The sequence below is a fragment of the Simochromis diagramma genome, unplaced genomic scaffold, assembly GCF_900408965.1.
Source record: "Simochromis diagramma unplaced genomic scaffold, fSimDia1.1 OVJJ01000565.1, whole genome shotgun sequence".
NCBI classification, from domain to species: domain Eukaryota; kingdom Metazoa; phylum Chordata; class Actinopteri; order Cichliformes; family Cichlidae; genus Simochromis; species Simochromis diagramma.
Genome location: NW_024387304.1, coordinates 3,835,771 through 3,846,664, shown reverse-complemented (window position 1 = coordinate 3,846,664; position 10,894 = coordinate 3,835,771). Strand labels below are relative to the sequence as shown.

The following is a 10,894-nucleotide window of genomic DNA, read 5'->3' as shown; positions in this document are numbered from 1 at the left end:
CAGTGCATGTCCAGGCCCGTCTGAAGTTTGCCAGAGAGCACATGGATGATACAGCAGAGGATTGGGAGAATGTCATGTGGTCAGATGAAACCAAAGTAGAACTTTTTGGTATAAACTCAACTCGTCGTGTTTGGAGGAAGAAGAATACTGAGTTGCATCCCAAGAACACCATACCTACTGTGAAGCATGGGGGTGGAAACATCATGCTATGGGGCTGTTTTTCTGCCAAGGGGACAGGACGACTGATCCGTGTTAAGGACAGAATGAATGGGGCCATGTATCGTGAGATTTTGAGCCAAAACCTCCTTCCATCAGTGAGAACTTTGAAGATGAACGAGGCTGGGTCTTCCAACATGACAATGATCCAAAACACACCGCCCGGGCAACAAAGGAGTGGCTCCGTAAGAAGCATTTGAAAGTCCTGGAGTGGCCTAGCCAGTCTCCAGACCTCAACCCCATAGAAAATCTGTGGCGGGAGTTGAAAGTCCGTGTTGCTCGGCGACAGCCCCAAAACATCACTGCTCTCGAGAAGATCTGCATGGAGGAATGGGCCAAAATACCAGCTACTGTGTGTGCAAACCTGGTAAAGACCTATAGTAAACGTTTGACCTCTGTTATTGCCAACAAAGGTTATGTTACAAAGTATTGAGTTGTATTTTTGTTATTGACCAAATACTTATTTTCCACCCTGATTTACGAATAAATTCTTTACAAATCCTACCATGTGGATTCATGGATTTTTTTTTTCACATTCTGTCTCTCACAGTTGAAGTGTACCTCTGGTGCAAATTACTGACCTCTGTCATCATTTTAGGTGGGGGAACTTGCACAATCGGTGGCTGACTAAATACTTTTTTGCCCCACTGTATATATATGTGTGTGTTTGTGTGTGTGTGTGTGTGTGTATTATTTGTTCATGCAATTTGTACTAATCTCTTGCACAATCTCAGTCACACTTTTACCTCTTTAACTTAAAAAATAAAAATTAGGTTATCATTCTCAGGGGGAAAAGCAAACAAAACACAACCCACATGTATTTAATGAAATTGGCAGACTTAACAATAGCAATTATGATGGACATGTACACTTGTGCATACTAATGTACTCATATAAAACTATTTGTATTATAAACCAATAAACTTTTTCACTAAAAATTGTGTTTGAAAACACCCATCTACCTGTGCAGTAAGTAATATGTGAGAGGCATATGTAGTACTTAGTACTATAGTGTTATAATGATCACTTTTAGTATTATTGCATTAGTTGGCATATGTCATGCCATCACTTATTAGACCACAAATAATATCCCTGCAAAAACCTAATCTGCAAATCTTTAGTAACTCACTGTTATTCTTATTAACCATTTCCACTAAAGAAACAGAGCAAAACATTCCAGAGCAACCTGTGGCTGGTTTTTAAGTGTATGTTGAACAAGGCTCCCTCCCATTAACGCTGTGCAGCCACGCAGCTCCATTTTGACCTCGGGACTTCCAGGTTATACTCGGCACAGATGTTCCTGTACGCTATGCCGGCCACTTGGTTATGGCGTTCCATGTATGCCTTGCCTACTAGCATCTTGCACCCTGCTGTTATGTGCTGGATTGTCTCTGGGGCATCTTTACACAGCCTGCACCTGGGGTCTTGCCTGGTGTGATAGACCCCAGCCTCTATGGATCTTGTACTCAGAACTTGTTCTTGTGCTGCCATGATTAGTGCCTCTGTGCTGTCTTTCAGTCCAGCTTTGTCCAGCCACCGGTAGGATTTCTGGATATCAGCCACCTCTGCTATCTGCCAGTGGTACATACCGTGCAGGGGCCTTCCATGATGGTTCCTCGTCTCCCTCCTCTTTCTTGGGTTTCTGCTGCCTGAGGTATTCACTGAGCACTCGGTCAGTTGGGGCCATCTTCCCAATGTATTCTTGGATGTTCGTTGTCTCATCCTGGACTGTGGTGCTGACACTCACCAGTCCCCGGCCCCCTTCCTTCCGCTTAGCGTACAGCCTCAGGGTGCTGGACTTGGGGTGAAACCCTCCATGCATGGTAAGGAGCTTTCTTGTCTTTATGTCAGTGGCTTCTATCTCCTCCTTTGGCCAGCCTATTACCCCAGCAGGGTACCTGATCACGAGCAGGGCATACGTGTTGATGGCCCAGATCTTGTTCTTACCATTCAGCTGACTCCTCAGGACTTGCCTGACCCTCTGCAGGTACTTGGTGGTTGCAGCTTTTCTAGCGGCCTCTTCATGGTTCCCATTCGCCTGCGGGATCCCCAGGTACTTGTAACTGTCCTCTATGTCTGCAATGTTGCCTTCTGGTAGTTCAATCCCCTCAGTTCTGACTACCTTCCCTCTCTTTGTTACCATCCGACTACACTTCTCCAGTCCGAACGACATTCCAATGTCATTGCTGTATAGCCTGGTAGTGTGGATCAGTGAATCGATGTCTCGTTCACTCTTGGCATACAGCTTGATGTCATCCATGTACAGGAGGTGGCTGACAACTGCTCCGTTCCGTAGTCGGTATCCGTAGCCAGTCTTGTTAATGATCTCACTGAGGGGGTTCAGGCCTATGCAGAACAGCAGTGAGGACAGAGCATCTCCTTGTTAGATCCCGCACTTGATGGTGACTTGTGCTATGGGCTTGGAGTTGGCCTCTAGTGTTGTACGCCACATCCCCATTGAGTTCCTGATGAAGGCTCATTGATCTTGTACAATTCTAGGCATTCCAGTATCCAGCTGTGGGGCATTGAGTCATAGGCCTTCTTGTAATCAATCCAGGCAGTGCACAGGTTGGTCAGTCTGGTCTTGCAGTCTCGGCTGACTGTTCTGTCTACCAGTAGCTGGTGTTTTGCGCCTCTGGTATTCTTGCCAATTCCTTTCTGTGTCCCGCTCATGTATTGACCCATGTGCTTGTTCATCTTAGCCGATATGATGCCTGACAGGAGCTTCCATGTAGTACTGAGGCAGGTTATTGGTCGGTAGTTGGAGGGGACCGGTCCCTTCTTGGGGTCCTTGGGGATCAGGACCGTCCGACCTTCGGTTAGCCATTCCGAGTGTCTCTCGTTAACTAGCAGCTGGTTCACTTGTGCTGCCAGACGCTCGTGGAGTGCAGTCAGCTTCTTTAGCCAGTAGGCGTGAACCATGTCGGGCCCTGGTGCTGTCCAACTCTTCATACTGGAGACCCTTTCTTGGATATCTGCCACTGTGATGGTTACTGGACCCTGTTCAGGGAGGTCGCTGTGGTCTGCCCTCAGATCCACTAGCCACTGAGCATTGCCGTTATGGGTTGCGTCCTTCTCCCATATGCTCTTCCAGTATTGCTCCGTCCCCAGCCTTGGTGGTGCTGTTCTCTTATTATTATTGTTCCCTTGCCACTGAGAGTACACCTTTGCTGGTTCTGTGGAGAACAGCTGGTTTATTCTCCTGCCTTCTATCTCTCTGGTGTACCTCCTCAAGCGGCTGGCCAAGGCTGTGAGTCGTTGCTTGGCAGTTTCCAAGGCCTCAGGTATGGACAGCTTGCTGTATTTCTTATGCACCTTCTTTGTCGCACCTTTCTGCAAGTCCAATAGTTGGCTAACCTCCCTCCGTGCCACTTTGATCTTGCCCTCTAGCCTCCTTCTCCATGGAGGGTACTGCCCCTTGTGGCTGTTCAACTTGTAGCCAAGCATCTCACTGATCACTGCTGCCGTATTGTAGATCAGCTTGTTAGTGTCGGTAATCGTGGTTGTAGGTATTGTCCGTAGTGCTGCATTAACATCATCTAGCAGACCTTCTGAGGGTACTTCACGTAATCTTGGTAACCGGCTACGGGGGATCCAGGTTTCAAGCTTGGCCATGATCCTATTTTTCAGGTCAGTTCCTCTCGCACTCAACGATCCTTCTCCTATCGCACTTGGGGCTATGTACCCAATCTCAGGTGGGGGTGATGATATCTCCCCCCTGACCTGGCGTCCTGACTCCTCCTTGCCGTAGCATTTGTGTTGTACCTCGTCAATCTCTAGCTGTGAGAGCAGTCCCTTCTTTCGAATGTTGGAACACTGAGCTACTAGTTGTTTCGCCGTCATTGTGGATGTTGGGTATCGAAGAATCCATAGGTCCGTCATCCTATTCATATATACATATATATATATATATATATATACATATACATACATACACATACATACATACATGCATACATACATACTGTACATATATATATACACAGACACTCATGCGGTGCAGAGAAGTATTATAGAGAAATTATAGGTCACTTTAGACTTTATACACAATATAACAGTTTAAATAAATCTAGAGGATTAGTGAAAATATTAAGCTGCAACCTAACAGAAAAAATGAAGGACATGCTCATAAGTCTCATAATGCTAAATGAAAAAATTTGTTCTACCACTCTCAGAAACCAGATCCCAAACCACATCTGTTTGAGATACATGTGAAAGCTTGTGTACAAGAATATTATTTTTCTATGAATTGTATGCATTTATTGGATTGGATTGAAATGGCTACATGAAGAACTGTTTACTGGAAATAGTTTTGGTGTAGTTTAGCAGTATAAAATGTCTGAATTGTCAAACTGACTTCATTTATTTGTAAATTTTCATTTTTTAATGGGTGAAGAGGTTTACAATGAAAGCTTTCATATCAATGTGAAATTCAGTTCAGTTTTATTTATTTAGCACCAAATCAAAACAGTGGCCTCAATGGGCTTTATATTATAAGGCAAAGACTTCACAATAATACTGAGGCTTTTTTTTTTTTTTTTTTAAAGTGTCACCACAATTGAGTGAAAGGAGTGTGCTTGTAGTAGAAAATAGATAAGCCCAAAGGGAAGGAGGAGGGACTGTTAGCTGACAGCTGGCTGGGTATTTATTGCTGTGCTGTGTCTTCTTATTTCAAAAAAGGCTGAATCTTATGTAAAATTCCAGTGTAGGTGTACTGTTTGGTACCAGTGCAAAAGACAAAAAAATCCTTTTTTAAAGTTGTAAAAATGCACGTTTTTTTTGTTTTGTTTTGTTTTTACCTGTGTTTGCATGATCACATGGGGTAACTTGCTGACCAGTAAAAGAATGTTTACTAATTTATTCAGTATGCACTCCCTTCTTTTAGAATCATCTTACTTTATATTGCTTTGTGTCCTTGTGTCTATATCTCAGGTATCCCAGTTGAGTCCAGAGTGAACATCTTCATTAACAGCTTTGGGTCTATCCAGGAGACGACTATGGTAATACAGCTACAAACAATGCATATTAGATTAATGGAATTTGGCTCAAACTACTAAATGTTGGAGAGATGCAGATAAGATAAAGATGCAGATTATATATTTTTACAAATACGCATTGAATTAATGATAGTCATTAACTGTATTCTGTTAAATGAATGAATCACCATAACTACATTAGTATTATTAATACTGAAGAATTGAGCAGACACTTGCTACATGTTACTGTTTTAGCCTGACTCAGGATACAGCTGTTTATTGGCGACATATGGAAAAAAATAGGATTGCACAAGTATGACCAGACTTAAGAAAAATAGCAGAATAAAAAAAAAGAAAAGTTTCACAATATGTTTCATTTTAAATATTAGCCCTAACAAGTAGGAGTTGATGTAGTGCAAATTATTAATACAATATTTGTCTTTGCAGGACTACAGAGTAAATATATTTCTTCGACAAAGATGGAATGACCCTCGTCTACAGCTTCCTACAGATTATAAGAGTGAAGCACTAACTGTTGATCCCAAAATGTTCCAGTGTTTATGGAAACCAGATCTTTTCTTTGCAAATGAAAAAAATGCAAACTTTCATGATGTCACACAAGACAATATACTGCTCTTCATCTTCAGGAATGGAGACGTCCTGATCAGCATGAGGTGTGCTTTTAAATCTGTTTTAATCAATCTATGGGACCCATAATCCATTTTTTGCCTCATTCTTTTTAAAAAATGAATACCTTTTAATATTCTGAAGAAAATAACTTCTGGATGGATTGCCATGAATTGGACAATCACTGTGATTATCCTGTCATGACTTATGTTTAAGAAATCACATTTTGGTCTCTTAAAAAAAGTGAGTGATTCTCATGAGCCTCAGCCATACATATTTAGCCCTACAAAAAGTTAACATGTTAGTATGGTGCATGAAAAGGTGGCTTGTAGTGTGTAAATCAAGAGGGTGCAAACACTTAAGGGGAGCAAGAAAGCTTTGTTTCTCTTGAAAGCTCTCGTGAGTACCCGTTCGTTGTACACCCAAAGTGACCTGGAACAGTGTCATAGAAGTCATTAATACATGCAGAACTAATCAGTTGTCTGGAAAATAAAGTTATAATTTCCAGAAAAGCCCACTGACCTCAGTTTTTAGCAGAGTCTGTAGACTTTAGAGACAGTTTAAAGTTTTTGTCTTTCTCTGAGGGTCATGGAGAAATTATTGATTCATAAAAGTGACTTTAATCTTGTCTTTTTTTCAGTGACTCTAAGCTGTTTCTTTTAGAAAAAATTGGTTAACTTTTAGGTATTATATGGTGATATATCAACAAAGAAAAGGCTTATGTGCTCCCTGAGCACATAAGCCTTTTCTTTGTTGAGCTTATATAAAATGTTAGGTAGACCTAGTTTTGAATTCTGTTTTTACATTGGTTCTTAACTTGCTCTTGCTTTCATAAAGAATAAGATGTAAAAAAAATGTATGTAAAAAATCAGAACCATTTCTATTTTGAGGGATTAGAACAGTAACAGTGGCACTGTTGTAGCATTAAATAATTCACATGCATCACTATTAAGAACAGTGGTGGCAATATATGGTCTGGCATAGCCTATAAAATTGTCAAATGGTAGGTGGCAACTATTAGTAACTGACGGCTAAAGGCTTAAAATCAGAGGCATCTATCAATGTGACAGGTCAAAGGAGCTTGCAAAGAAAAGCGTCTGGACTTCTTTAAGTTGCTTGAAGACGTTTCACCTCTCATCCGAGAAGCTTCTTCAGTTCTAAGGTCAAATGGTGGAGAGTCCCAGATATAAACCTAGTGGGAGTAACCCCCCACAGAGGGACAAAAGGACCCCCTGATGATCCTCTAATCGCCTGAGCCAAGGTGTGAAACTGGGTCTGGGTCCCAATCAGCCAGAGTTTCGGGTGTGTTCATTGTGAAACCTGGCCCCACCTTATCATGCAAATTCCTGAGGTCAGATGGCCCAGGATGTGAGTGGGCGTTAAGGCGTCTGGGAAGGGATCTCAAAACCTGGATTATAGATGGCAGAGAGTTGGTGTCGTAAACCCCCGCCTCTGTTCAAAGATGGTCGCTCACAGTGGACATAGATGGCTTCTTTCACTCCTCTTTCAAACCATCTGTCCTCTCTGTCCAAAATGTGAACATTGGCATCCTCGAAAGAGTGTCCTTTATCCTTAAGATGCAGATGGACTGCTGAGTCTTGTCCTGTTGGGGGTGTTCCTCTTGTGGGGAACACCCCACACCACATCAAGAACTCCACCGACTTCACCGACAAGGTCCAGAAACTTACCCTGGATCTAGATGAAACCATGGTGTCCTTTGATGTAGTCTCTCTCTTCACTTGCATACCCACAATGGAGGCCGTGGAGACTGTCAGAAAACAACTACAAGAAGACAGCTCCTTGGAGGACAGGACCAACTTCACACCCGATCAGATTTGCACACTGTTAGACCTCTGCCTCACCACTACATATTTCAAATACAACGAAGGCTTTTACAGACAAAAACATGGCTGTGCCATGGGCTCCCCCGTGTCACCTATTGTAGCCAACCTTTACATGGAGGAAGTGGAAAGGAAGGCTCTTGGCTCTTTCAAAGGAAGAGTACCTAGCCACTGGTACAGATATGTGGACGACACCTGGGTCAAAATCAAGACACAAGAAGTGGAATCCTTCACTGCGCACATTAACGCTGTGGATAAAAACATCAAGTTCACCAGGGAAGACACAAAGGACAACTGTTTGCCTTTCCTGGACTGCGCCGTGCACATTGAAGAGAACGGCAAACTCAACATCGAAGTTTACCGGAAGCCCACACACACGGACCAGTACCTCCTCTTTGACTCCCATCACCCTTTGGAACACAAACTTGGAGTAATTAGGACCCTACACCACTGGGCAGAACATGTTCCCTCTAAGCCTGAAGGGAAAAAGAAGGAACACACACATGTAAAGGAAGCACTCAAAACGTGCGGCTATCCTAAATGGGCGTTCTTAAAGTCAGCAAAGAGGCACAGAAAAGAAGACCAGACACCAGCGAGGGAGGATAAGAAGGACAGACGCAACAACATTGTCATCCCCTATGTAGCCGGTGTATCAGAAAAACTCAGGAGAGTTTTCTCCAAGCATGACATCCCGGTGCATTTCAGACCCAGCAACACGCTCAGACAAAAACTGGTTCACCTGAAAGACAAAACGGCAAAACACAGACTTAACAATGTGGTGTATGCTGTACAGTGCAGCGAGGAATGCCCAGACCTCTACACTGGAGAGACCAAACAGCCACTTCACAAGCGCATGGCACAACACAGAAGAGCCACCTCCACAGGACAAGACTCAGCAGTCCATCTGCATCTTAAGGATAAAGGACACTCTTTCGAGGATGCCAATGTTCACATTTTGGACAGAGAGGACAGATGGTTTGAAAGAGGAGTGAAAGAAACCATCTATGTCCACTGTGAGCGACCACCTTTGAACAGAGGCGGGGGTTTACGACACCAACTCTCTGCCATCTATAATCCAGTTTTGAGATCCCTTCCCAGACGCCTTAACGCCCACTCACATCCTGGGCCATCTGACCTCAGGAATTTGCATGATAAGGTGGGGCCAGGTTTCACAATGAACACACCCGAAACTCTGGCTGATTGGGACCCACACCCAGTTTCACACCTTGGCTCAGGCGATTAGAGGATCATCAGGGGGTCCTGTTGTCCCTCTGTGGGGGGATACTCCCACTAGGTTTATATCTGGGACTCTCCACCATTTGACCTTAGAACTGAAGAAGCTTCTCGGATGAGAGGTGAAGCGTCTTCAAGCAACTTAAAGAAGTCCAGACGCTTTTCTTTACAAGCTCCTTTGACTACGATGACCTGGATGACTGAGAACCTTCACAGACATCAATGTGACAGGTTTTTTGAATTTAAATTAGATCATGCAAAATATGAATATTTTATTTTTCTCACATTTGGGAAAAAGAGTGATTAGGCTTCATTGAATAGTATAGCACTACACACATGTTGTCAGTGTGCTGAGCACATCTGTGGTAACTGCAGGGTTATAGTATGTTTCTAATATATGAGCACATGCTGTGGAGTATTGTCTCTGTAAATATAAATCACAGATGACAGGTCAGGGGGGAGATATCTTCACCCCCACCCGGGATTGAGTACAAAGCCCCAAGTGTGATGGAAGAAGGATCGTTGAGTGCGAGAGGAGCTCGCTACTGTAGCCGGTTACCAAGATTATGTGAGGTGCCCTCTGAAGGTCTACTAGATGATGTAAATGCAGCACTACTGACTATACCTACCGCCACCATTACAGAGACTAACAAGTTGATCTACACTACAGCAGCAGTAATCAGTGAGATGCTTGGCTACAAGTTGAGCAGCCACAAGGAGCAGTACCCTCCATGGAGAAGATGACTAGAGGCTAAGATCAAGGTAGCATGGAGGGAAGTAAGCCAACTATCGGAGCAGCATAAATGGGCAGTGAAGAAGGTGCTTAAGAAGTACAGCAAGCTGTCCATATCTGAGGCCTTGGAAACTGTCAAGCAAAGACTCACAGCCTTGGTCAGCTGCTTGAAGAGGTACACTAGAGAGATAAGAGTTGGTCAGCAATTGGTCCTGACATGGTTCATGCCTACTGGCTGAAGAAGCTGACTGCACTGCATGAGTGTCTTGGAGCATAAATGAACCAGCTGCTAGTAAATGAGAGACACCCAGAATGGCTAACTTAAGGCCAGACAGTTCTGATCCCTAGGGACCCCAAAAGGGGCCAGTCCCATCCACCTAGAACTCGCAGAGGGTCAGGCACCAGGGACTGGTGAGTGTCAGTACCACGGTCCAGGATGAGACAATGCACATCCATGAGTACATCAGGAAGATGGCCCCAACCGACCGTGTGCTCAGTGAATACCTCAGGCAGCAGAAACCCGAGGAAGAGGAGGAACCATCATAGAAGAACAAGCCCCTGCACGGTATGTACCACCGGCAGATAGAGGAAGCGGCTGACATCCAGAAGTCCTACCGGTGACTGGATAAAGCTGGACTGAAAGATAGCATAGAGGCACTAATCATGGCAGCACAAAAACAAGCTCTGACCACAAGACCCATCTACCACACCAGGCAAGACCCCAAGTGCAAACTGTGTAAAGATGCCCCTGAGACAATCCAGCACATATGGTGCCAACTATGACCTGGAAGTCCCGGGGTCAAAATGGGAGAGGTCAAGGGTGGTAGAGAATGACTGTGCTAAGATCCTGTGGGACTTCCAGATACAGACGGACAAAATGGGATGGCTATCCAACTAGTTATAGTAGTGGTGGACAAGCAGAGGAAGACGGCTCTAGTGATAGATGAAGTGATACCAAATGACAGCAACATCAGGAAGAAGAAACACGAGAAGCTGGAGAAGTACCAAGGGCTCAGAGAAGAGCTCAACAAGATGTGGAGGATGAAGGTAACAGTAGTCCCAGTGGTAATTGCAGCACTCAATGACCCCCAAGCTAGGCGAGTGGCTCCAGCAGATCCCAGGAATAAAATCTGAGATCTCTGTCCAGAAGAGTGGAGTCCGAGGAACAGCTAAGATACTGCGCAGGACCCTCAAGCTCCCAGGCATCTGGTAGAGGACCCGAGTTTGAAGGATGAATACTGTGAAAGAGGGGAATTTTTTACAAGCCA

General features: G+C 44.2%; 1 protein-coding gene across 4 annotated transcripts in view; it reads left to right on the top strand.

The window, feature by feature from the left end:
* Window positions 1-4,769: 4,769 nt before the first annotated feature.
* LOC120716659 (glycine receptor subunit beta-like) overlaps window positions 4,770-10,894 on the top strand; it is a 52,158-nt gene continuing 46,033 nt past the window's right edge. For all 4 annotated transcript variants that reach the window (XR_005692014.1, XM_040004231.1, XM_040004230.1 and 1 more), the window contains exons 1-2: window positions 4,770-5,216; window positions 5,640-5,866. Coding sequence is in view for 3 of the 4 variants with exons in the window: in XM_040004231.1 (XP_039860165.1) it covers window positions 5,214-5,216; window positions 5,640-5,866 (230 nt within the window). In the remaining variant the exon portion in view is untranslated. The remainder of the gene's footprint in view (window positions 5,217-5,639; window positions 5,867-10,894) is intronic.